Below are 27,351 nucleotides of genomic sequence, written 5' to 3' on the forward strand. Positions count from 1 at the left end.
AACGGGGGGAATTTTTTGTAAGGGGGACCTGCGGGCGCAGCTCCAGCTCCACTTGGAACAGCGGATGCCTCGGTCGCTATTCCTGCTGTGACCGCCAGAGGGCAGCCTGTGCCCACCAAAGCATTGCCTGACGCCTGAACTCGGCTTTGGAAGAACTTGGCCTTTGGGGGGTTTTAATTATTCTGCTTCATTTTAATTAAAACTTTGTGCAGACCAAAAATGAAGCTGTTTAAAAAGCGTGCTGTAGTGCAATGTCCAAATTGTTTGAGGCCATTTTAAGCCCTACTGTACAAATTTCTCAGTATAGCCTTTCATTTAGTTCTTGTATGGTTTCAGTAGGACATGCTTATCTCCTCTGCCAAGAGTAAATCATCTCCATTAATAAGATGCTACTCCTTTAAAGTCAGTTCCTTAAATGAACATTTTTTAATTTATTCAGGAAAAACAAGGTAGGGAATTTAGTGCTGCCTTCTTAGAGCAGCTTTCTAATGGAAATGTGGCTCTACTAACTTTCCAAATTTTAGATACTATTTCCTTCATCAACAGGACATCAGATAAATCTTTTGCATGTGAGATCAGTTTTGCTGTCTGTAAAACAAATATTTCAACTTTACTGGTGTAAACTGTGGAGTGTAGCTATATATTACAAAAGCATACTGTGCCAGTTTTTTTAAAGCAATCGCCTTTCCCCTTTGATATTGCCATCGTGCCTCTCAGCCATGCATTCACAAGTCTGAGTATTCAGTGGGAACTGCTGCAGGTTCAGCACTTTTGAGAAACAGCTTACTTAAAAGTCTAAAGTTGGATTTAGCAGCTTAACATTTTTGGGAAACTTGTTACGTTTTCATAACAAGTTATGAAAATCCTCATAACTTATTGTTGTTAAGGCAAATATCTATACAGTATACTTATGCTGCCACCAGTTTCGAATTTTCTACTTTTGCTCTAATAACTAATCCTGGTTAAGGAAAGCTTTACTTAGGGTGAGAGAACTGTCAGAATCCCTCTCAATCCCATTTCTATAACAGACAGCACAATTTTATTCAAGTCAAGTTGTAGGCCTGGTTCTGCTAGATATCCAGAAAATTACCTAGGGAGGGAATGAAGTTTAATCACAACCAAACTAAAGGACATGTATAAAAATAATGTACCCTACTCACTTCTTTTATAAAGGAATTAGGTCAAAATAAACTGTGCATATTACTCTTGAATTCCATGAATCCATAAGATCAAATGTTTCTTTTTGTCACAGCATAATTTAAATCATTTGCACAAGAGGTGAGTTCAAGATCATGCATTTATTAGTCTGACTAATTTTATTTTTCACTTCCGCTTGTATTTTTGGTCTTTACCAAAAGAGAAGATGTAAGAGAAGGGCAGCAATCCAAAATACACTTGAAAAGAACTGGCATTAGCTCTGACTTTGTCCTATGTGTTGAACAAAGATAAGTTAATTTATCCTTGAACCTAGAAACTGAATGCAGTCTAGAACAAGACAGAAAAGGCATGTTTTCATAGTTCTGCTGCCACAGGATCCAAGATCTGCCTGACTACCAGAGATCAGGAGTCTGTGCCAAACAGTGGAAATTATAAAAGACTTTCAGTTGTGAACAAGCAGCTTACAATAAACAATGGAGCAAAAAATTTCAAAGAGGAAACATCAAATAATCTGACACATCCTTGGGTTAGCTGGTAGACAACAGAAGTGGAGAACAAATACTAAAATTCAAGCTATGAGTACAATAACCACCATATCCTTCCCTTTCTTCCCCTGCTTCCCCCTTCCCTTTCATCAGGTTACAAGAGCAGAGCTTTATTTAAGACAACATCCTCTTCTGAGGGCTATATGTTCTTTTTGAAACGTGCAATGTGCACCACAGTTTCCCAGTCAATCTGTGCTGTAGAATCAAAGCTTTTTTTTCTCCTGGCCCCACTAGTATTTCAAGCTAGTGATGAAAGTGAAAACTAATAAAATTTCTTTAAATTTTCAGACTGCTTAAAGCAGTGAAGCTAAGACAACTGTGTACTCTAAGATCTGAGAACCTAAAGCTAACTTTAACTTGTCATCAGTAATATTCTATAATCCTTAGTCTATAATCCTTAGTCCTTTTATTTCTGTAGGTAACACAAATGGCTATTTCCCAGCTGGCTGCAAATGGAGAATGATCATGCACTAAAAGCATACTGAAAATGGGGGAACTGGGTAGAAAAGTTTAAATGTAATATCTGTACATACAACAAGAAAATATCTCTGGTTGTGACATTCACTTTCTGTTAGCATTTCACAAATTTTCTCTACATCTGTATCACAATACTGCAGAAGTCAGCAATGAAAAGTTTAGGTTCCTTGCCAGAACATACAATATCTCATAATTACAGAATGTATCAACCCCTCAGATTCACAGAATGGTTGAGGTTGGAGAAGACCTCTGGTGGTCATTTGGTCAAACTTCCCTGCTCGAAACCCACCTGCCCAAAACCATGTCCAGATGGCTTTTACATATTTCCAAGGATGAAGACTCCAAAACCTCCTTAAGCAAGCTGTGCCAGTGCTCAATCACTGTCACAGTGAAAAGGTATTTCCTAATGTTCACCTGGAACCTCCTCTGTTTCGATTTGGGCCTCTTGTCCTGTCAGTGAGCACCACTGAAAAAAGCCTGGCTCTTTTTCTCCTTTGCATCCTCCCTTCAGATATTTATATATATTGGAAAAATCCCTCTGTACAACATATAGTTGCAGATAACATAAAATTCAAAACTTGACTGAAGACATTGATGAGCACCGTTAACTCAATCATTGCTCTTCCTATCTGCAAGCTAAATAAAGCCATTTGCTGCTGTGGTGTTAAGGCTAAAGCCTAACACAGCTAACAGACAAATGCCATTTAGTTCATATTTGGTGTGAAAAGCCTGTGCAGCTGCAGCCACACTGAGCTCAAGTTATAACATTCAGTGTTCATTGAAACGTTTCACTTCAGAAAGTGTAGGTCAAGAGGGATGCTTTAAGTACCCCCCACTCTGAAATTCTAGCATTAATGTGAATTTAGTAATGATTCCACCTGTTTTGAAGAAGACCCAATTAAAGTTAGACACAGTATTTTGAGTTCCAAAAAAAAGAGTATAAAGTCAGCAAACTTACTTGGTTTATTGAATGGATATTTAAAGTTTTATTTTATCAATTTCAGCTGGGTTTGGTAACAGCCGGAGGAAAAAAAAAAGGAAAAACCCTTCATCCTTTATGTCTCTATTTTACCTGATTTTTAACATGCAGTCAGCCATTTTTTCTTCAACTCAGTATCTAGGGCTTCTCATGAAATACTGTTGGGTTCTGAATTCTTTATTGGAAATTCACTTTTTGAAAGAATCACTAGGAAGGATCTTACTGTTAAGTTATGCAGTATTTTGAAATAATTTACACTGTATTGTTTTCTGTGGAGGGATAGAATGTAAGAAAATAAACATAGTGCAGAAGGTAGTCTCACACCTGAGGAGTTGCAGCTATACCAATCACCAAAGATTAGGAACAGGCCTGCCCTTAACAGGCCACAGCTGTGTCCAATAAGAAGAAAAGTGCTACAAAAGAGTTGGAGTTTGTTGGCTGTGCTGTGAGGAGCTGCATGTGAGAAAATCGATAAGAAGGTATGGGACTTCTGCAATAATATGACAACAGTTTTCATTAAAAACTGTTCATCACAGCAGCAACTGCAGGCAGCAGTTGGCTATTTTTTTATTTTCAGCCTCTTCTGGTGTTATTAGATCATGAAGTTTTCAGGACTGTGGCACTTTGCAAGGTTTTCACCACTCTGCTCAGAGCAGTCCCAAAAGGTATTAGACAAGAACTTTGAAAGAGTTTTTCTGTGATGCAGCTGGGCCTATACTGTAATGGATCTTGATAACCAGTTTGGTCCATCCTAAAGAAAACCTGCTTGATTTCTAGCCACCCTCAGGCATTTAAGGGAAAGAGGTTATGTTCCATGAATCTGTCACCTCCTTTGGTTGAGTCAGTGGCAGTACTTTGTTATGGTGCTTTACAAAGTCAGTGTTGTAGTGGCTGTATCATTCTTCACATAAGCAAATCTTACTTTTTTTCCTGGGATTACTTCTTTCCTGCCTTTGATCAGCATGTAGAAGTTCAGTTACATTTCCACAAGGCCAGCCCTTTCCTCATTTGCCCCATCCTCTAAACCTGGGGGAAAAGGGATGCTCCAATTGCTCCCATTGAAGCACTGTGGGAAAGCACCTGGATAGGATATCCCTTACAAGGGTTCAGATTCAGGAATTGGCACCTCTGGCAAATTAATCTGCTCCTCCTGTATGGCACCTTCACAGTGACCTCACATTTCTCAGCAGCCTCACAACTCCTGCAACACAGCTCTGCATCTGCACCACTCTCAGGGTGCCTTGGCCTGTGCTGCAGAGTTAAACAAGGAAATGCCAGTCACTCCTTATGGCTCTCCCTGCAGATTTGCATCCCCTGGTCTAGCCCAGCTTCAGATAGAAGCTGATAAAATATAGGGGAAACCTCCAAAACACCTTGTCCTGAAGCTCCAGAGCACTCTGACTGCTGTTTCCCTTAGTACGTTGGGAAGTTGATGACAGGAATCTTGTTGGGCAGGAAAGATAGTTCAGTGCTCTCTGCACTGTATTTTTGCCCAAAAAAATTGTAAGACATCAACCAGGATGGAGAGGCTTATGGCATCTTCAGGAGATTCCAGTCAAAATGCAAGCTTAGTTATAGGAACTGTTTAGAGAGAGCAGCAGCTTGGCAGCTCAGGCTTCTCTCAAAGGCACTATGCTATAAGCTATAATAATTTTTCAATCAAAGCCATATTAACCTGTTCTTTAATTCCAGCAGAGGGAACACAGTCCATTTTCCTGAGTGAAATTCAGTTACTTTTTTTTTTCTAATTTTGCAGCTGAGGTCAGGTTTGTGTTCCACCAGAGAGGTGCAGAGGCCAGAGGAGCTGGGTTAAATGAGAAGGATCAAAACGATAGAGAAAACAGATGATCAGAAAAGCAGCCAAACCACATTTTTTTTTTTCTGATTTTCTTATTCTTCAGTTCCTCTGATGTTTCATCTAAACAGTTTCTCTGTAAGGGTATCATGACAATTATTTCACTGATCAGTAGTGAATATCAGAAGGATGTGCATTAACATTTTTGCAAGTGATGTGTAGAATTTCTCTTGTTTGCATGCATTCTGGTAATGTACTAATGAACTTCAAAGGTTTTCAAGAATCTTGAAACGTACAAGTTATTATGTCTATGAAAATTTTAGAATCATAGCACATTTTGGGTCAGAAAGGACCTTAAAGGTCTTCTAGTTACAATCTTTATGCTAAATTAGAGTGGTCTCGAGCTCATCCCTCATTTATCTTGACTATATAAAAAGGAATCTCAGTCGCCTTAGTCCAATGCCCGTGGAATGTGACGATTCTAACAACAGCGCTACTTTCTTCCGCCAGCCATGCTGCGGAGGAGGCGGCTGTGTCCCCGCTGATTTCCCGCTGTTATTTGGGAACGCTGCTCCTCCTCCTCCGTTCGGCGCAGCCCGGGGCTCCCCTCGGGGCTCCGCCGGGCCGACAGCCGCAGCCCCACCTGACAGCGTTCAGCGCCCCGGGGAAAGGAATTATTAATCCCCCGCTCCAAGCGAGGGCCCCGACCCGGCCTGGCTGAGCAGCACGGAGGCGGGGCGCTGCGTCCGGCAGTGGCCTCGGCCCCAGCCCTGACCCCGGCCCGGGCAGGCGGGCGGGGCGGAGGTGGGCGGCCCGGCGGGCGGAGCGGAGCGGGGCGGGCGCGCTCCGGAAGAGGGAAGGAAGGAGCCGAGCGGTGGCGGCGGCTCTGTCGGAGCGGCATGGCAGCGCAGGGCTCGGCGGGGGATGACGCGCTGCGCCGTGCGGCCGAGCAGTGGCTGCTGTGGGACAAGGTGAGGCACGGCGGGGACCATGGCGGTGCGGGCTGCCTCTGCAGCCTCTGGGTCGGCGGCGCGGCGTGGCGCCCGGCTGTTGCACTGTGCCGGATTGGGGTGCGGTGAAAGCGCCTGTTTGCTCCTTTGGCTCTGCTTTCAGAGCTCTCTGAGAAAGGGGCGCTCTCCCTGCGCCCCTCCGTGCATCCCCTCCCGCCCCGCGGCGGGGCCGGCGCAGCTGGGGCTGCGGGGCCCCCGTCCGGTGCCGCGGCTCCGTCACTTGCCGGGCCGCGCTGCTCTCGTTTGGAAACATCCCCTGCTCTCTCAGTCTGGCTCTTAGCTGCACTGAGCGCCTTTTTCAAAAGGGCCTGTATTGTTCCGAACCACTTCAGTCGCAGGGCAGCTGGTACACTTAAATTATTAAAGACCAGCGTACATTGTCGTGTTACCTGTCTCTCACTCTTCAAAACCTCCTGGTACCTTCAAATTCCTAAAATATCGATCCCAAAGGACATGGGAGCTCACTTCAAAAACACTTGGATATATAGAAGCTGTCAGTCCCGTGTTTTTCAGGTGTTATTTCCCTTCCTGTTGAGACTTACCTTTGGTTTTGACAGCACGATATGCAGAAGTAAAATCTTCTGTGTACTTCTGTTTTCCACATACCTAAAGAAATATCTCGTCATAGTGGTGTTCTGGAAATGGTCATAGAGTTCCTTGCTGCTGCCGGTCTCGCTGAGATGCAGGCCTCTATTGGCACATTTGGTTTGCAGTTTTCATGTCATGTCCCTTTTCATATAATTTGTTCATTTGGCTGTATGGAACTCACTGGCCATTGCCCCTCTTCAGTCACTAGTTGGCTCCCCCAGGCTGAACCCTCAGCAATGCTCTCTGAGTTTTGTGCAGCACACATACCTGTTTGGTAAGGCATCTTCTGCTTATTTCAAAAATATCAGTGGAAACATACATTAATTCTCTTCTTCAGTATTTTTACAAATAGTCATTAGAAGTACCTTGAGCTTGTTGTGATTCTTCATTAAAATCAGTAAACTGATTAACCAACCGGTTACTCAGTTCTGGTTTTATTAGTGATAGACCAGTGCCAAACCAATCCTCTTTTCAGAAATGCTAATGCAACACATCAAATGCCAATAAGCTTTTGTGCCTTTTTTTCCCAGTTTAATTAAATTTGAGAAAATAGTTTGGTTTTAGAACCTCTTATTTACATAGCTTCCCTGACCAGCATTAGTTGTATTCCTGTCTTCTGTGTAAAAACTTGCTTTTCAGCTGTTTATTCTGATTATTTTGCTAAACCCTCTGGAAATCTAATGCAGTATCCCTTATAGCATCTTTACTTTTGCAATTTTAGCCCTCTGTTAGCACTTGCATCTTTGTCAAAGTAATAATTGACTAGTGTGCAATACCCATTGCTGATTGCTCAAAAATCATGAAATATTTTAATTTCTCAGGGAGCTGTTGCATGTTTCTATTGAGCAACAGAAAAATCAGATGTAACCCTTGTCCATTTACTCTGATATAAAAAAAAAAAGTTCCTTTTTGACTTGCAGAGATGGGTTAATATTTAATGATGATAAGCGCCATGTTTCTTACAAAATAATTGCAAGAGCAGGTCCTTATGGCTGATGGCAGTCCTGCTGACCTAACTGGAAGCTTCTACCTACATGGCAATTACTGTGCTTGTTACCAGGCTGTTTTCATCATTCTGTTCATTACAGTAATAGCATGTTTTTCATTCTTTCTATTATCAGTCATAGAATTATGAATGGAAAGTAGCTTCTGGTTTTAGTAAAAATGAAATCTGTTTGGTCAGAAGTTTTTCCTCTCCTGTAAAACCTTGTGGGGACTCCTCTACTGATGATAACTCTTTGAGCCTTCCTGTAGTGTAGATTAAAGTAAATAACTCGAGTGTTGCCAGGTGATGTTCAAGCTAATTGCACTAGTGGTTATTATCTTGGTATTAAATCATCTGCCACTGTATTCACAGAAAATGGTACTCCCATACTCATATCTGTTTAATTTGAGAGCAGAAAAAGCTGAGAGAATCAGAGAGGAAAGCTAGCACTTCATCCTTCTGATACAATTTGGTCCTTCTTTGGTAGAGATGCTGTGAAGAGTTTTTTTAAGCAGAAGAAAAAGCCAAAACAAACATTACCTTTTTACTTAGCTGTGTACAATGTCATCATAATGTTCTCCACAAAAGAAAAAAATAGGCAAATTCTTGGGAGAAAATAGCCATTAACAATGATAACAGTAGTTCTGGAAAAATCTTTCTGCCATAATGAACACACTTGGCCTGGCTGTTACCATTATTTGGTGTGGGGTGGAGGCAGGCAGTGGGGAACAACTAAATTAATGCAATCAAGTTTTCAATTTAGAAAATTATCTGGACTGAAACTCTTAAGACTTGAGCAGCCATTTGGACATAGACATTTAACCGGACTTTAAAAACTGGAGAATCCCTCTAGTTTCACAGTAGATGCCAATCCTGGGAAATTCCACTAACAACAACAAACAAAAAACTCCTTGCCTGTGAGAACTGTAGGATGCTCCTGATGTCCTTCTGCATTGGCATTGCAGCTTCTAGTCTGTCAAACAGCTGTAGAAATGTGTGTGGTATCTACCCAAAAACATGCTCCTTTCAGTATTAAGAGATGACTCATGCACAAAGCTCACACAGAGAAATTAAAAGGTTTTTAGGCAGTGTACAAAGCTGGATGCAAATGGTGCCATCCAGGCTTTACCTTTGAGACATAGGCCTGATGTTAAGGCAAAAACTTGACATCAACTTGTAAACAGCCTGGACTCAGTTATGCTGCCCTATATATTCTATAACAACATAGAATTATATTTATTCTTACACAATATAATTACTCAATAATAATAGGTAATTGTGTCAAGCTGCCTGCAAGGAAGTGTCAGTGACAACATTCTTGGACTGGTAAAATGGCAATTTTTGCACTGGAGATCAGTAATTCTGGGGTACCTAATTGTTTATTGCACTCAAGAAGCTGAATTTTTTTTTAATAATGTAGTTTATTCTCCATTATGCAGTCTGCTCATTAGCACTAAAGGCTCTTTAGCTTTTCCAGTATGTATTTAAATTATGTTGTTTGTCCTGTGGCAGTGGGTGCACAGGTCAGTGGTTAGGACATCCTGACTCTGGTCTTCGTTTGATGTGCAGAATGTTTATACCTTTGTATGCAAACTTACTCATATGCCTACTGCTCTGTGTGTTTGCAGCATTTTCTGCATCTGCAGAAGATACATGGTTTTATATTTAATTTTTTTCCTTTTTTTGCCTAGAATGATATGCTTTCCCTTGCTGTAAGCATACCTAGGTCATCCAGGAAATAGTAAAGTCTATGACTTTTATGAGTTCATTTAATTGCCTAGAAATCAGAGTTTGTGTCCCTTTGGAAATGAGAATCTTTGTACTCCAGAGTAATGAGTGTGCACTCATGCAGTGAGTAACCTGCTGCCTCTCAGGTAATTATGTTGTCGGGAGTCTGCTACCTGCCATCTGTCCTCTTGGCTCCTAGGCTCTCAAGAAATCAAATACTGAAGTTCACAAGTCTCGTGTTATTACATTGAAAAGTTGAGGCATACAGGACTTTGCTAATTCCCTAAGTCTGGAAGCAAAAAGAGTAATTAACAATAGAGAATCTGTGGAAGCAATATATCAAGAAAAGCAGTGACAGAAACTCCTTGCTGTTCTCAAGTGGTCTGACTTGGCCTTTTTGTTGCCACTCTTGAGTAATTTTATTTAGGAGTTTGTCTGTAGTTTCTAGGCTTTCATCCTGGGGTTATGTTTATTTTTACAAGCATTACCTGCAAACATGTTGGAAATTATCTTCTGCCCAGTCTGCTTAGTTTTGCTGCTACCTCTGGTGCTAGCCAGTCTTGGGACAAGGTTATGATTTAATTTGTTTTAAACTCTACATGTAGTGCTATAGAAATAACAAATATTTCTTAATAATTAGTTTACCTTACTTTAAGTGTTTAGTGTAGTTCTTGTGATGAGGAAAAATTCTCTGAATTGTGGAAGTGCTCTGTTTTTTTTGTTTTGTTTTTAAAAATAGAAAACATTAAAATAGACATTTTGGAAGTCTTTTAAAATCCCAGATTGTGGGAGATATATACACACTGCTGTCCAGGTAGCATGTTCACTTAAGGAGATAAATGTAAAGTCAGTAATACTTGAGGTTGTACTGATTTAAAACTAAGAAGGCAGCATTTAAAATTAAGAAGACAGACTCATGCTGTTCTTGAAGTTGTGTGCCATGTTTTGATACTGAAACCCAGAGATTGGGACAGAAAGTCAGTTCTGTTAAAAGGAACAAAACCTCATTTAGAATATCTGAATTTTGCATCAACAGAATCCAAAGACTTACGCAATCGTGAAACAATTGCTTGCGGAAGGAAATGCCGGAGAACTGCAGAAATACTTTGGCTCACGGATGGAGTTTGGCACAGCAGGGCTCAGAGCTGCCATGGGAGCAGGGATTTCCCACATGAATGACTTGACTATTATCCAGACAACCCAGGTATTGCGTTCAGCACTTTATCTCACTTAACTGGTTGTGTATATGAATGGAAGAGCCTGATTTATGGCACACAAATGAGTATTCTATGGAAGTACAAGTTCTCTCCTATTCTTCCAGTTTTTAGAAGTAATTTAAATTATAATTACTAGCTGAATGCTGTCTGATAACAAGCAGAGAGAAGCTATTAAACCATTAAAAGAAGTTACTTTATATATTTGATTTTGCAATTTAATGTACACACAGCTGCAGTTAAGCTCAAGTGCAACAGTTAGTGCTGCTGTAACAACTACAAAAACCCCAAAGGTAGCCAACATTTGTTAAGCTTTGTGTGTGCTAGACATGGTTTTACATAGAGGCTATGTATACATACATGGATCCTAAAGCAGATCTACTTGGGGAAAAAACCCACAACCTTGAATAACTGCAGCCTGGAGTAGTGATGTATCATGTGCTAAAGAGATGCCATTATTAAGGGTGAGATTTGGCTAAAAACCTGAAATGATGGCCAGCTGTTCTCTTCCTCATGTGAGACCTATGACAGCTGGATCATTTCTCAAAACCTGCAGTTAAGACTAATTGTGTTACTTGTTCCTTTTTGGAGTTGATTCTGATATTTTAAAAAGTACTTAAATGCTGTCCGGGTTTGCAATATTGATTTGAAGGTTTTCTTGTTGTTTATTTGTCTTGGACAAGCTGAATCCCAGAGCAGTTCAGTGAGATGCTATGTGTGCTCAGCTTCCTAAGACATCAGCATCTTAGCTATTATCTTAATGTGATGATAAATTAAACATCAAGATTGGGTTAATGAGGTGGATTTGTTGTTGTCTTAAGGGATTTTGCAGATACCTCGAGAAGAATTTCAGTGACCTGAAAAAGAGAGGAGTTGTGATTGGGTTTGATGCTCGTGCTCATCTTTCCAGTGGAGGTAGTAGCAAAAGGTACTTCTTAGGTTTTGTGTTTTGTAGATACCTTGTGTGATTCATGATGGATTTATATCTACTTCAATTGTATTTTCTTTCTATAAAGTGAAATTATGTGTGGGATTTAGAGTATTCTTACATACTGGTAATGCCAAAGCAGTTCTTAGTGTTGTGCTTTGTCTTTTGGGAATAGTGAGGGAACACATTTAAATTGGGTATGTACAATAATTGAGATATATTGATAAGTGATGGTGTTTTTGTTGGGATTTTGCAATTGCATTAGGGTGGGAGGGAAAGCTGTGACTTCTAGGAAACTAATAGGCAAGAAAATGAATATATTCCCTAGGTATCTTTTCTTCCTGTTTAGGTTTGCAAGACTTGCTGCCAATACCTTCATCAGTCAGGGAGTTCCAGTTTATCTATTCTCTGATGTAATACCAACTCCCTTTGTGGTAGGTTTTTTTATTATATCTTTTTATTACATTATCTGCTTTAAATGTACACAAATTCTGTCAGATACCTTGCATTACTTAAATTAGGATAACTACACAAACCAGTTCTTACTTTTTAAGCTCTTCCTGCAGAGAGTCTTGTACTTATTTAGCTATATATAGTTTACAACATCCATAGGAAAAGAAGGGATGATGTGGAGTGTGAGTAGATTCCTGTGGAGTCTGAAGTCTGAAACATATACTCACATTTGTCTATTTGTACTTTTTTTTTTTTTGAGGGGAAGAGGGGCCAAGGGCAGGTATTGAATCCAAAATAGCAAGTTGTTGGAGTGCAGTGATGTTTTGTCAGAAGGGTTGTTGAATTGTGTCCATGATGCCCCCATCAGAACACCAGGTGTCTCCAGAGCAACACAGAAAAGTCCTGCTCTTGGCCTCTGTCCCAAAAGCAATAATTTCTCCCTATACCAGTTGCTCCAGTGAGCATTGCAAACAGAACACAGTGATATGAAGACTTTCTGCATAGCATTCTTATACTGATACAATTTTTTGAAGATTTAGGGTCAAATTCTTCATAGTGTAGTTTAAAGTGGTGTTGCAAGAACTGCAGTTGATTGCATTTCAGTATTAAATAAAGAGCGAGGAGTAAACACAAATTGGACCTGTGTTCATGAATAACCTTTGATTTTTAATTCACTCAGTCTCTTTTGAGCTAATTGATAAGAGCTCTCTCCAAAACAATTATCTTCTGAACCCTGATGGAGTAGCTGCTCCCCAAGCTGCTCCCAAAAGACAGGATGAGACTGCTTGAGCTGCAGTTCTCTGCCCCGTGCTGATTTGTGTCATTACCCCAACAGACCTGGCCCCCTCTAAGGCCTTGGGTACCTCAAGTCATTCCACAGTAGGGAACACATGCATCTGGCTTCCTTCTGGAAAGGCACTAGAGATTCACAAAGCATCTGGAACAACATTAATAACATGTAAATGGGAAAATGCACAAGAAAAAACAAGGGCTAAACATTAATAACATATAAATGGGAAAATGCACAAGAAAAAACAAGGGTAAAGTTGTGCCACATGGAGTCTGGTAGAACAAGTACTATTTAGCTTCTGCTTTAGGGAGTCAGTGCGTAGGAATCACATCTTAATTTTCATACTATGAAGTATTATCTATGCACGAGAAGAAATATAATGTGTTGCACATTCTACTTCAAGCAACTTTCTCTTGTTACAGCCATACACAGTAACTCATCTGAAGCTTTGTGCTGGAATTATGGTTACTGCTTCCCATAATCCAAAACAAGACAATGGTTACAAGGTATTCTAATGTGATCTATTTTCTGGCTCTTTTTTTCCATGTAGAGAAACTAATGCAATTATATATAGTTCCTATCATGGTATAGACTTAATTAATTACTAGTCTCTCCATCTCTTCTATATATTTAAAGCTAGTGTCATGTTAAGCTAATAATATAATTACAATCTTTGCTCTAGAAAGCAGGATGCCATTGTAATCTGCTATGCACTGAAAAAAACACAGCTGAATTGCCTGTGCACCAGTCACAGTAGCTGGGCAGTCATATACAGACTGTTTCCAAAATACAAAAATGGAAGTTTTCTCAGTAAATGATTGGGCATTGTTTTGTGTTTCATTATGGATCTTGATATCTTCGATGAGATTAAACTGTTTTTTTAATAGAATAAAAATTGGATGTGTGAAGAAAAGCTGAGAATATTAACAGGATACTTTGGGTATACCTAAGCCTAATTTACTGTAATACTTTGGTGGATGTACTGTACCTTAACCAACAAAAAACGTAACAAAACTATCTTACAAGATTAATGATCAAATACTCACTCACCCATTTTTTATTTAGGTTTACTGGGAAAACGGTGCTCAGATCATTTCCCCTCATGACAAAGGAATTTCTCAGGCTATTGAGGAGAACCAAGAACCGTGGCCTCAGGCTTGGGATGACAAGCTGATTGATAGCAGCCCACTGCTTCATGATCCATATGCCATGGTCAATAAGGAGTACTTCAAAGACATACAGAAACAATGCTTTTACAGGTGACTCCTGTTACTTCCTTAAAGAATACAGGATATTCCATCTAGTATGTTAGCAGGGCAGTTCAAATTGATGGAAGTGAGGGTGGCCACAATCCTGCCATGATCCAATTCTGCCTGTGCCTTTTTGTCATCTTTTGGGGTTGCACTGGCAGCTGGGTGGTGGTGTTGTAAGCCAGTTCAGAAAGCTGTCCTGAGAGAAGTCTAACCCAGCAGAGTGACCAAATTTCTGGTGTTAGCTCCCAGTATTTTCATGGCCATGCATTATCCAAGCAAGACTGGGGCTGCTGGAAGTGGACATGGCATGGATGCCCCACCAGCCTTAAACAAGATTCTCAGAGAGGCAGTTTTTTAAGCCATTTCAGGACAAGAAGGTCTTGCTCTGTCATTCCAGCCTTGCTTATGCTCCTGGTAGCTGTGGGTGCCTTACAACAGCCTACTCCTGTCACTTGCTCAGTAAAAATCATTACTTAGCAAAATGTAGTGGATGTTTCTTTTGGTGAATGGTTAGGGTTGATTTATGTAGTAGAGGAGTTATCAGCCTTTTAGATCTGCTTATTTTATGTAGAAATTTTGACCACCCGTAACCATGTTCTTAGTCTTGCTAAAAACAGTCAGGAGTTACTAGAAAGCTGGGGTTATTACACTGCTTTTTCAGAATTGGAGTTAAATGTCTCCCTAGGAGTTTGCATGATTTTAGGTATGCCCATCGCTTTTTTCTTAAAAATGAGTGTGCTCAAATTGGGCAGGCTGCTATTGACTCACTGTCTTTGGGGGTTTAAATGCCAGAGTTGGGCATGAAGAGCCTCTTTAGTCAGTTGTATTTGTTTTTCACTCAACTTCTTTGGGATGTGTAGACTGTACTTTCTTACTCCAGTGATTTGCACATACTAGGATATTGGATGCCAAGAGTGACTCATATTGTTGAAAAATTAGGCTAAACCAATTTTCAAGCCATTACTTTTAAAATCTGACCTCCTTTAATTCATAATTTTAACAGTGATATAGAATACTGAGTTGTATCTGTTTCTAAACATGGTCAGTTTTGTGCAGAACAGTCTTCCATGTCCACATTTACCGTTTCCTGTTTTATTTCAGGAACATCAACAAGGAAACAAACCTGAAATTTGTTCATACTTCTGTGCATGGCGTAGGACATAAATTTGTGCAGTTGGCTTTCAAGGCATTTGATCTTAGCCCTCCTTTTGCTGTTCCGGAGCAGAAAGATCCTGATCCAGACTTTCCCACAGTGAAGTATCCAAATCCTGAGGAAGGCAAAGGTGTTCTGGTAAATAGATTTAATTTTTTTTTAATAGTTGTGATGTCTTTCAGTATTTTCCTTTTTGCCAGAAGTCACAGCTGTAGATACTGGTGGAGGGTCAATTTTTAATCTGTTTCAGAGCCTTACATTTAGTGAAGAGTTAGCTGGTATCCTTTCATTGACATAACCCTCTTTGAACCAGTCAGGTAGTAATCAGCTGTAACTTTCAACTACTTTGTTCTCTAATGGAATGGGCAGGTTCTGCACATGGGACAAAGTGATAGTTACTTTAAAAAAATAAAATAATAATAAAAATCTTCTTATTTCTTTTTGGAAGGCTTCTACTCTTTTGTTCTGACACAACACCAGGAGAGGGCAGGAGAAGTCATGACAGGTGGTTAGAATTTCTGCTATGATTTCTGTTACACTTTATTATTGAAGGATCCCATTAAATCTAGGTAGCTTTTAAGTTGGGCTACAGTAGTGGAATGATGTAGGTGAAGTTAAATGTCCTGACTATGTTTTTCTGCTGCCAGGCTAGAAGTTTTTGTGGTTTTTGAGAGACACATAATGATTTTTGGTGTTTGAGATTCAATAAATTGGGAAAATGAATTGAAACCTATAAAGAAAGTGAAAATATTATTTGAGAATATTAATACTCATCTGGTCCTGCTTGCCACATTTCCAGACATTGTCTTTTGCTTTGGCTGAAAAAGATGGGGCAAGAATCATTTTAGCAAATGATCCTGATGCTGATCGACTGGCAGTGGCAGAGAAACAAGAGAGGTATGGTAATAAAGTAATGCAAACCGTTGACATTTTTTACTCTCAAGGTTAGGCTCATTTGGAGAATTCTTGCTGCTTGTGTTGCAGAGGAAGAATAGTCACAGTAATAATTTTTTTGATTGAAAACACACAGAAATGTGAGAAGACTGTATGAAGCAGACCACAGTAAAGGCAGGATATGAAATAATGATCAATGTTAGTGTACAGAAGCCTGAATAAATAGTTGACACTTGCAGTTGTTTAGGCATGCATAGAAGCATGTGAATTGTTGTTGTGCTATACTTTTTCAAAGGTAGGTTTTCAGTTAAATTTTTTTGCGTACGACTGATAAACACTTTTTCATTCAAGGTTTATTAAACAATAACTTGGATTTAGGAGAATCTGTATTGTTCCCTGATAATCTCTTGTTCTTTAGTATGAGTATCTTCTTTCTCAAATCCTGTTAAACCAAACATTAGATGATCTGGGCTTCTCTTGCTCAGTTTCCCGCTTTACATAATGTTATGTGTTTGCATTTCACCTTAAAGTTTTTTACAGTTTGGTACTTCTCAGTGTTGTGATTTGTACTCTCCCCTTCAAGAACCACCTATATATGCATTTTTTATCTTTGCATACCCAGTCAAAGAAGGGGATCACAAAAGGCAAACTTGCTCAGTCAGGGGCTTAAAATAAATTGTTCATATTTGTGCAATGTAACCTATAGTTCTGTCTCAATATGGCTGTCTCCTTATTTCATGCCCTCTGATATCCTGCACGTCTACAATTGTTTACATTTCTCTATTGTGGTTTTATCTGATTGATAAAAGAAAGTGAAAATATGATACCAAGTGCTGAAGTTCAAGCACTTGGTATCATATCTACAAATAGTGGTGTTTGTCCTTTATCTTCCTTGATAAAGCAGAAACTAATCTGACCAGTTATAAACTGTAAATCCTCAGTGAAAATAAGCTTCAAGGTTTTCAACTTAGAGAGGAGGAGAAAAAAAAAATCTGCTGCTGGGCTAGCATATATGAATTCCCTGAGCATTAGAGCCAGAAGAAGGATGTAAAATTATGGCAACAGTCTTTGGTACCCAAGACCTGATATGGGCATCTGCTAGATGTCCTCAGTGGTTGTGGATGAATTAAATACTTGAATCTGTATCAGTTAGATTTTCAAAAATTTCAAAAGTCCAGTTAAAGGAGATAGTGCAAATATCCATTTTGCTCAACAGATAATCAAAAAAGCTGAAGTAGTAGCTTTAAAAGTAGCAGTATTTTCTTTGGGGTTTTGGGATGTTTTTAAATTCATTAGCCTCACAGCATAAACTCAGAAGATTTCCATGCCTTTGGAAGAAGAGTGGTCTTTTGTGGACACTGCTGTATCTTGGACAGTGTTAGTTGGAAGGTTCTTATTTCAATGGTTTTGGTCTGTGCCAGCCTCAGTTGGCAATTCAGCATTGAGAAAAAGGTATAAAAAGTTTCAGATTATGCTAGTTATGATGGGTTAAAACAAGAATGCAAAATCACTCCTGCTTTTTGTCTGAAAACTCTGAGCTCTCAGAATCTTGAAGAGGGGTGTTAGTTTATTGCATCCACTACCAGTGAGAGTGTGATCTCTCATTCTGCTGCCTCTACGCTCGTTGTTTAGCCAGTCTCAGCTGTCTCCTAACTTCCAGTCCTGTGTCTTCTCAGACTTCTGCCCTAGCTTTTCATACACTAATCAAATATTACTATAGGCTTCTACAGTATCTGTACTTCTTCTTTGACAGAACCTCCTGTAGAGCACACTCTCTCAGCACTCTTACACTAAGCTGTGCATTGCTTTGTGCCTGTTGGCATCAATAAATGCAGGAGACTGAGTCTGCTTCTCTTTCACAACAGGTACTGTTTCTGTAGGTCTTAGTTTTGTCAGTCTGGAAGTGTCTCTGTCCCCTTTTGTGACTGGGAATTTTTTTGGCAATTTTGACATTTGTCTTTCTTTTTGTCTTCATTTTTTTTTCCTGATCTAGCAATTCATAAATATTAATCTTTTAAACCCATTTAAGATTTTTTTCCAGTCTTCCCAATGACTAATTGATGTATTTGTGATTAAATTAAAAGTATTTGTCACTAGGTCAACTAAAAATACTGATCACTTGAGAACTGTATTTTTGTGTCTCTGTGCTTGTCTTAATCACTGAGTTTATAATTTGTATGCTGAACATTTTTGTTTTACTTAAAATATGTTGGAAATATTACTGTTTCATCTTTGGATAACTGCAAAAGCTTATGTGTATGATGGAGAAGAAAGGTAAGAGTTTCAGAATGCTTTGGGGAAGGAATTTTTTTGTTTGTTCATTATGAGCACATGATACCTTGTTACTGTTATGTGGAATTCCAAGGCAGTGGTTTATTTGTTAATATTCATTTATAAAAGAACCAGTAGATTCTTTTTTTTTACCCCCACTATTATCCTTTGATTTCATGTACTTTCTAATATTTCTTTGCCTATAGTGGTGAATGGAAAGTGTTTTCTGGAAATGAACTAGGAGCTCTTTTAGGCTGGTGGATCTTCACTTGCTGGAAAAATAACAGTAGGGATGCTCGTGCTGTTAAAGATGTCTACATGTTATCCAGTACTGTTTCTTCCAAAATCCTGAGAGCAATTGCACTAAAGGAAGGTTTTCACTTTGAGGTAAGCAACATGTTGCACACTATTCCATGTTCTTTTAGTATCTTTCCTACAAAGTGTCATATGTTCATGAAACATCGCTTTTCTTTTTAATGCCTTTGATTTCTCCTCTCTGCTGTAGGAAACACTGACAGGTTTCAAGTGGATGGGCAACCGTGCCAAGCAGCTCATGGACCAGGGGAAAGCTGTTCTTTTTGCATTTGAGGAGGCTATAGGTAAGAGACAGAATTGTTTCCATATCTTGCAAAATAGTGAAAATAGAACTACTACAAAATGTGACAGAATTGCAGAGAGTCACAGAATGGGTGAGGTTGGATGAGACTGTTGGAGGTCATTTGGTCCAACATTCCTGCCCAAGCAGGGTGTCCTGGTGCATGTTACACAGGATTGGACCCAGATGGTTGTTGAATCTCTCCAGGGAAGGATATCCTACAATTTCTCTGGGCAACCTTTGCCAGTGCTCTGTTAGCATCCCAGTCATGAAGTAAAATGTAAAAAAAGGTTAAAATGGTGTCCTCAATACAATGGGTGTATTTCCAGTTAGTAGCAGATAGTTATCTATTTTGCTAATTGATACTAGTTTTAAAAACCTTTGTATCTCTGCTTAGCACAAAGGAATATATATCTACAGTAGCATGGCTGCGCAGATTTGGACTGCAAATTCTGCATAAGCTTTTTTTAAAAACAAGAAAAAAATACATTTTCAGACATGAACTTGAGCTTTTTTACCTGACAGATTTAAGCTTAGTGTAAACAAGAATAAAATAAAAACTACCCGAAGTTACATTTGTAAACTGGAAAGCCATGGTTGAAAGCCACAAATGAAAGTTATGAATTCATGAGGAGAAAATTGTAAAGCTGTAATGCTGTTTAAGTATCTCAATACCTGAAAACCAGAGAAAATGTGGCTAATTTCACACATAATTATCAGTGTTACCTTACACTACTGTATAAGGTAATCACATTTGAGACAATGCTATACTTGCATTGTTCCTGCAGTGTGGCATTTCTCTTTCTAGAAAGCTCCATAAAGACCTGGGAGCATGTGGCACTGATATGATGCAAATCTCTGTCTTGAAATTCCATTGAATACCTTGCTTATTAAAATTAACACTGATTAGAAGATACATTTTTTTTTTCTACTTTTGGTTTGACTCTAAAATGTCCGTACTATGGTAATATGCATTTCTCCTTTCAAAGATGTTTGGCTAGCCTTCCCTCCTCTTCCTATTTCCTGTTAAAAATGTCTAATTACATCTAATGTTCCTTGTTTAGGGTATATGTGCTGTCCTGCTGTTCTGGATAAAGATGGTGTCAGTGCTGCTGTTATAACTGCAGAGATGGCCAGCTTTTTGGCAACCAGGAATTTGTCTTTGTCTCAGCAGCTGAAAGCTGTCTATGATGAGTGAGTTCAATTCTAATTTTTTATTTTTCAGATTTTCTTGATTTCACATACTGGGCTTAATAGGGACTCAATAGAAACCTATAGTTTATAAAGAAATAAAATGTGAATTATTGTACTATTGAGACAATTCTGTAATAGTAATCTTCAGAAAATGTTCCCGCCTTGTGGATGTGAATATATTTATGACATTGTCTTCTGTTGTTTTAAGGTATTTTAAATATAATAATAGCTACCTTACTACTTCTCTATTACTAATGAGATCTTTGTGGTGTTTTTCTTCACTTGCCTGAAAAGTGTTTTCGTTTTGGGAAGTTCTGCACTTTTACAGAAGATTGGGTAGCTGTTTTGCTGAGCTGTAGAGATTATAGTGCTTCTTCCTGCTTAAATGAGCCAGACACTCAAAAATGTTGATGACTGAATGGGTCTAAGTAGCTCTGGCTTATTTATGCTATGCATAGAAGCCAGCTTCTGTCCTTGCCAGGGCTACTTATGATTAAATGAATTCTAGTTAGCTCTAAAGTTAGGCTTTTTATTGTATTATTCTGTCTTTTTTTTTTTTTTTGATAGATTATTGTTGTTGGGTTTTGGTTCTCCTTTTCTTTTTCTGCTCCTGATTAATGAGATTTGAGCTGATTGTGCAGAAGTGCTGTGACTGGCCATTACTCTTGGCTATATACAGCTGGGTACCCCTCTGAGAGCATTTCATATGAGGCACTACTTTTCTTTTGTTCTTTTTTAATGGGTTCAAAGAAATCAATGGCAAAGATGAATATTGGATTTCATGAGGCAGGGAGTGGGTTTTGTGGAGGTTTTGGGTTGTTTGTTTTAAAGGAGGGAGCAGCACAGGCTGTTTGATACTCTCCAGCTCTTCATACACACTAGCAAGGGAGTGTGGAATCTGCAAAGGGACTGAAACTCCATCCTTTGTGCTGCTTGTTTTGCCAGTCCTGAGTTCTCATTTGTGTGCCATGCTTGTTTCATTGTCCCTTTAGGAAGGAATCAAGTAGCAAAGACTTGCTTACACTGCATAGATAAATTGTGTGATATAAAAGCATGAAGTAGGAATTCATACCTAGAGCAGCAGATACAGCATCTGATGTAAGAATTCCCTTAAATGCTACTAGCTGGAAGTGCATATTCAAGAATTGAATATTCAGCCTCTGTTTTGGGGTTCTTTTTTTTTTTTTTTTTTTTAATACTAATACAGTAAACACCTGCTTCAGATTGACCTCAGAGTATTTGCCTGAGTGGAATTGAGCTGTGCCACAGTGCTGCTGTGTACATAGCCACTGAAAAGGACTCAGAGCTGCTGCAGCATAGAAGCAGTCTGTAAGATGTCACTGCAGATGGCCACTCTTTGTGGCAAAGCTACAAACAGAGGGAAGGATACAAATCTGCCCTATTAAACTCCTGTTTGATAATGAGCTGGAAGGAGGGTTCTTGCTTTGTTTTGGGGGGTTGTTTTGCATGTGTTTGATTTTTCTTTGTGGCTAATACAGGGTTGCAGTTTTCTACTTCTTACTACTTTACTTTTTATGTCAGATTTGCCTTGTGAGTTGAAGCAGAAGAAACTCTCTTTTGTATTTTGGAAATGTACAAGGGGAATCTGTCTCGAAGTAAATGCAGATAAGAAAAGGATATGGTCTTAGTAGGCTTATCACTTCTTTCAGATACAGGATAGGTTTTGTTAATTCCTTTACTGAATTCTTAAGACTAGTTTAACCACTATTAACCTTCAAGATGTCCATTTAGGTATAAACATAACCCTATTTAAGAAGGCATTCAGATTTCTAGTGTGAACATCCTAGTACTAATGAAGATTCTGCACCTCAGATTTTCACTGCCATCAGGGATATTTATCAAGTCTTGATCTGTAGCAGGAGCTCACTTGAACAACCAGTCCAGGCTTGTATGTTTCTCAACAACATGATATTTTGAAAAGTCATTGTTACCAGGTCATTTGTCTTTGCATCACATTACCTGGCAGCAAACAGGTGAGGTAGAGAGACAATGTTCAGAGCCGTTTGGTTTAGTAAAAACACTTCTACTTTAATGCTTAGTAGAGACACTTCAATGAAGTGTGATTGGAAAAACCAGTCTAGAATTTGTTTTACTTAGAAAAGGTCAGCTGGAATCCACTCAGAGAAGCTATTAGATGTAATTTCTTCCCTTCCTATGGTGGTTAGAGCACTTTAAGGCAGTAATGGGATCCTTTTTTCTTCTGTTGTTGCTGTAAACTTTCAATTTTCATAATTAACAATAAAAGAAATCAGCAGAGAGGTTTATTTGAAGTATGTAAAATGGGATAATTAAGCTGTTTGGACATTTTTTAAAATTGTAAGGGCAAGAACTGATGCATCAGCTGCATGAGCATGAGTACAGTGTTGCTTTTTGGAAGGTTGTATAAAGTGTCTGGTGTTGAACTCTTAAGGACATTGCTTCCTGGATTCACTAATGTTGCATCTTCACAGATATGGCTTCCATATTACCAAAGCTTCGTATTTCATCTGCCATGATCCTAAAGTTATCCAACAGCTTTTTGACAACCTTAGAAATTTTGATGGAAAAAATACATATCCAAAATCTTGTGGTAGATTTAAAGTTTCTGGAATAAGGGATCTGACTACTGGGTATGACAGCAGCCAGCCAGATCAAAAGGCTGTAAGTATCTTTCTAAATTCATGTAAATCATGTGTATATACACATAAATAAAGTATTCTGTGGAGAAACATTAAACATATTTACATACTGAGTCATAAAACAACTTAGATTGGTGACAATTGTTATGCCTTGGTGAGAGGAAGGGAAGCCAAGAGGGTGTTGGGTTTTTTGTTAGGTTTTGTGGTGTGTTTTTCTCTCCAAGATGGCAGTTTTGTGAAGGGCAGTAGGAGGATCTTGCTGCCTTGCTACAGCAATCTGCATTGTTTTCTTGTGAGTGCAAGTTAAACTATCTAATAAGATGTGGCTTTGGATTTTGTTTCTCCACAATCTCCATTTCCTTTCCTCCTTGGAAATGCCATTACAGCTCAACTTCTATTAGCAGTAAAACATTGTCTACCTTTGAAATGAGCTACCTAGCAGTGATGCAGTTCTACCAGATTCCAGGCTGAGGGCAAGGCTGTCCTTGTGGTCTCAAGACCACAATGTTGAAGAAAACAGAACTGAACTATCATTTTAGCTGATGCTTCTGTCATACTATCTAACATCAAGTCATGGGTGTACATATAGTCTCTTTCCAAGTTTTTTAAAAAACTATTCTTAATGTTTCTAGATACTTCCTACTAGTAAAAGCAGCCAAATGATAACATTCACTTTTGCTAATGGAGGAGTGGCCACAATGAGAACCAGTGGGACAGAACCAAAGATCAAATACTATTCTGAGCTTTGTGCACCCCCTGGGAACAGGTATTGTCACTTAGAGCAGTACATTTGGTGTAACAGAGTCTGTGTGGCTTTTTGGTATTGTTTTAGAGAAATAAGAGCTCTCCATGGTCAAATAATATTACTAAAGTCATTATAGTGAATGTATTTGTATAAAGCTTCAGCTCTGCAAAATTTGTTGACACATTCTTGTCACTGAAATTACTTTGCACTTGGTTTTACATTCAGTGAAAACAGTATCAGGAAAAACATTCTGCCTTAAATAAATGCAAATATTTTTCACCCCTTTTTTACATACATAGTTGCTTTAAATATATTTAATCAAATATAAAGTGTTGTAATATATTTCAAATTCTTTTATGTTTAGCAATTATATCCTTAACCAGTAGCCTTGGAAATCGTACAATCTTAAAGATAATAATTATATATAATGAAAGTAATACTTTTTCACAGATGAAAAGTCATCTAAGAGTACTGCTACAGGTATAAAAATTACCCTTCTAGTCACTTAGATTTAGTAATACAAGATCTTCTGAACTCAAATTGGTCATACTACTTTAGATTATATTGTGGAGTTCTGTTTCTTCATAGCCTTCATGTGTATCAGTTGAAAGTGAACATCAGTGGATTGCCATAAGAACTCAAATATATAGACTTCTAGCATTAATATTAAATGTTTGTCTAAAGCAATGCTACAGATTTAAAAATTCCTCACACTAAAACTATACATTTTAGCTTTTCCATTGTTTCACTGTTTTCTATGTTTGTGTGATTTTTGTTTTCCAGTGATGTTGAACAGCTGAAGAAGGAACTAGATGAATTGGTCAATGCTCTTGAAAAACACTTCTTTCAACCAGAAAAAAACAAACTTCAACGAAAGACTGAGTAAAATAGCAAAATTACTACCTTGATTGGCTTTTGCAGAATTAGAAGTTGCATTATTTAAGAAGTTAAGGTTTTTTAGGACCAAACACCTGAGAACTCTGACTATAAAGACTTCTGCTTTTAAGAGTTATTTTGGGTACTCTTGGTTCTAGTATCTTATTTTGGAAGGAAAGTAGTACCTTTACTCTTAATGGACCAAAAAAAAACCAATCAGAGCTAAAAGCTTTATGAACTAAAAGTTGATTGCAAATGTATTTCAATCAAAACTTGTTTTAATTAAATATAAGTAATATTCTGATATCTGAAACAGGCTGTTTTGTGGTGACTTATTTTTTTTGTGTGCATATAATCTGATAACACTATGCAACTTTGTCTAGGTTTAGATTTGCAAAGGAAGTTCTTTTGTTAACAGGAAGTATTTAAAGCCTGTGGTGAGACACTGACAAACCTGGGGCAGATGATTCAGAAGTAGTGATCTTTCCTAGGGATTTTGGCCCAGAGAAACAAGAAAGTCACAGCAAATTTGTTCAATATCTGTTTGCTATGGGACTATATATAATATTCCAGGCAAGGAATACAAATTGTACTAAAGTGTCTTTGAATACCATGAAGATTGGTATATCAACATACTTTTTTTTTGCCTCACAGAGCTAAGCATAATTAGTTGAATGCATAGCCTAGTTTTGGAGCCTCTCACACTGCTGCCATGACTTGGTGCATGTCTGATTTAGAGCAGAAGTTTCAATTTCATTGCATGCTCTTGTCTGTGCTTGCAAAGCCTGAGGGGGTTTTTTGGAGGTTGCCAGTTGACTTTAATATGGGACTTTTCTGCATTTTCAGTATTTGCTTTGGATAGCAAAGTGTAGCAGTAATAGGCACAACCATAGCTACATACTTCTTACAAATGCAGAACTTCTAAGCTTGATTATCCTTCCAGAATTCAAGTCCTCTGTGCTGGTTATTTTCAGTGCAACTTGAAGATTGCAATAGTTGTGCAGCTGGATACAGGGAGGCAGCCCTGGGGGAAGTGGAAGGAGAGGAATTTTTACGCAGTCTGAGATGTACCACTGCAGATCATGTGCAGTTCTGTGGTGAGAGGCCTCAGAAAGGAGTCTGGAGGTGCTTCAGGAATCTTTGTATCTTTTATGACACCTTTTAAGACATGGCAGTGGCCTCTCAAGTCAGCCTGGTTGAATGAATTATGCCCCATCAGAATATAATACCTTCAAGCATCCATGTGCATGTCCCAGTGCTTTTCTGGAGGGAAGTTTTTGTGCCTCAGCCAGTTGTGTAAGGGGGGACATTGGCAGGATAAAAAGCACTATCCCAGCATAGTCCCTCATATCCTCCCCTCCAAGTTGTGTCTTCCTCCTCGACATTTCCCCCTGCTTTTGCAACTTCTCTCAGCTTCGTTTTGGCATATTTTGGTCCTTTGCACTGCAACTCACTTGCTCACAGACCATTTTTTGAAGACACTAAATCTGCCGATTTCCTGGGTTTTTTTCAATTCCATTTCAAGTGCAGGGAGATGCACCAAAGATTCCCCTCTTGGTCCCCATTGAAATCGCAAGATTCCGTTTCCCTTCCCGAAAGGAAATGAAATTTCCTTTCGGGAAGGGATACGGAATCTTGCGACCCCAAAAAGAAAGCCAAACAAACACTCTGGAAAGGAGATAGGATCCAATGAAATGCAATTGAAAAATCCCAGAAAATCGGCAGATTTAGTGTCTTCAAAAATGCTCTGTGAGCAAGTGAGTTACAGTGCAAAGGACCAAAATATGCCGAAACGAAGCTGACAAAAGTTGCAAAAGCAGGGGGAAATGTCGAGGAGGAAGACACAGCTAGGACGGGAAGATATGAGGGACATGGCATGGATACTGAAAAAAAAAATTTAAAAAATTTCCCAAGTCAAGCCCATACTAAGTCAAGCCGTATGCCATCATATGCAGGGACATGAAAAAAAGCTTGCCCAAATTGATCCCCGCTGAAGGCCAAAACAGAAAAGAAGGACTTACAAAAACTCTGGAATGGAGATACCATCAAAGGAACTGCAATTGGAGGAGAAAATAAAAATTTACAAAATTTGTGACTACAAGGAAATGGACCGCGATTCTGACCAGCGCCGTGCAAAGGACCAAAACAGGCCAAAACTAAGTTCGCAGATGCTGCAAAAGCAGGAAAAAATGTCAAGGAGGAAGACTCAGCTTGGACGAGAGGATATCAGGGAAATGGCATGGATACTGAAAAAAAAAATTTGCAAAAATTTCCCAAGTCAAGCCCATATTAAGTCAGGCCATGTGCCATAATATGCAGGGGCATGAAAAAAAGCTTGCCCAAATTGATCCCCGCTGAAGGCCAAAACAGAAAAGAAGGACTTACAAAAACTCTGGAATGGAGATACCATCAAAGGAACTGCAATTGGAGGAGAAAATAAAAATTTACAAAATTTGTGACTACAAGGAAATGGACCGCGATTCTGACCAGCGCCGTGCAAAGGACCAAAACAGGCCAAAACTAAGTTCGCAGATGCTGCAAAAGCAGGAAAAAATGTCAAGGAGGAAGACTCAGCTTGGACGAGAGGATATCAGGGAAATGGCATGGATACTGAAAAAAAAAATTTGCAAAAATTTCCCAAGTCAAGCCCATATTAAGTCAGGCCATGTGCCATAATATTCAGGGGCATGAAAAAAAGCTTGCCCAAATTGATCCCCGCTGAAGGCCAAAACAGAAAAGAGGACTTACAAAAACTCTGGAATGGAGATACCATCAAAGGAACTGCACTCGGAGGAGAAAATAAATTTGGAAATTTTATGACTACAAGGAAATGGACCGGGATTCTGACCAGCGCAGTGCAAAGGATCAAAACAGGCCAAAACTAAGTTCGCAGATGCTGCAAAAGCAGGAAAAAAAGTCAAGGAGGAAGACTCAGCTTGGAGGGGAAGATATGAGGGACATGCTGTGGATAGTCAAAAAAAGAAAAAAAATTTTCGCAAAGTCAAAGCCATGCAAAGGCATGGCATGCCATCAAGTGCAGGGAGATGCACCAAAGATTCCCCTCTTGGTCCCCATTGAAAT

The 27,351-nt window shown here is 39.0% G+C and overlaps 1 protein-coding gene across 1 annotated transcript; it reads left to right on the forward strand.

Moving 5' to 3' along the window:
• Positions 1–5,829: 5,829 nt before the first annotated feature.
• Positions 5,830–24,872, forward strand: PGM2 (phosphoglucomutase 2). Its single transcript, XM_054295510.1, has 14 exons — positions 5,830–5,925; positions 10,302–10,469; positions 11,301–11,407; positions 11,757–11,841; positions 13,073–13,156; positions 13,716–13,909; positions 15,005–15,194; positions 15,856–15,953; positions 18,428–18,608; positions 18,727–18,820; positions 19,881–20,010; positions 22,482–22,671; positions 23,282–23,415; positions 24,178–24,872. The coding sequence occupies exons 1-14, from the start codon at positions 5,854–5,856 to the stop codon at positions 24,278–24,280; spliced, it is 1,830 nt and encodes a 609-aa protein (XP_054151485.1). The 5' UTR covers positions 5,830–5,853; the 3' UTR covers positions 24,281–24,872.
• The last annotated feature ends 2,479 nt before the right edge of the window (positions 24,873–27,351 follow it).

The sequence above is a fragment of the Melozone crissalis genome, unplaced genomic scaffold (assembly GCF_028551555.1).
Source record: "Melozone crissalis strain CALT ecotype California unplaced genomic scaffold, PUWL_Pcris_2 ptg000006l_1, whole genome shotgun sequence".
In the NCBI taxonomy this organism is placed as follows: domain Eukaryota; kingdom Metazoa; phylum Chordata; class Aves; order Passeriformes; family Passerellidae; genus Melozone; species Melozone crissalis.

Coding starts and splice junctions, on each gene's coding strand:
- PGM2 (XM_054295510.1), top strand. CDS start 5,854: ATGGCAGCGCAGGGCTCGGCGGGGGATGACGCGCTGCGCCGTGCGGCC. Junction 5,926..10,301: donor AGTGGCTGCTGTGGGACAAG/GTGAGGCACGGC, acceptor TTGCATCAACAG/AATCCAAAGACTTACGCAAT. Junction 15,954..18,427: donor GTGGCAGAGAAACAAGAGAG/GTATGGTAATAA, acceptor CTTTGCCTATAG/TGGTGAATGGAAAGTGTTTT.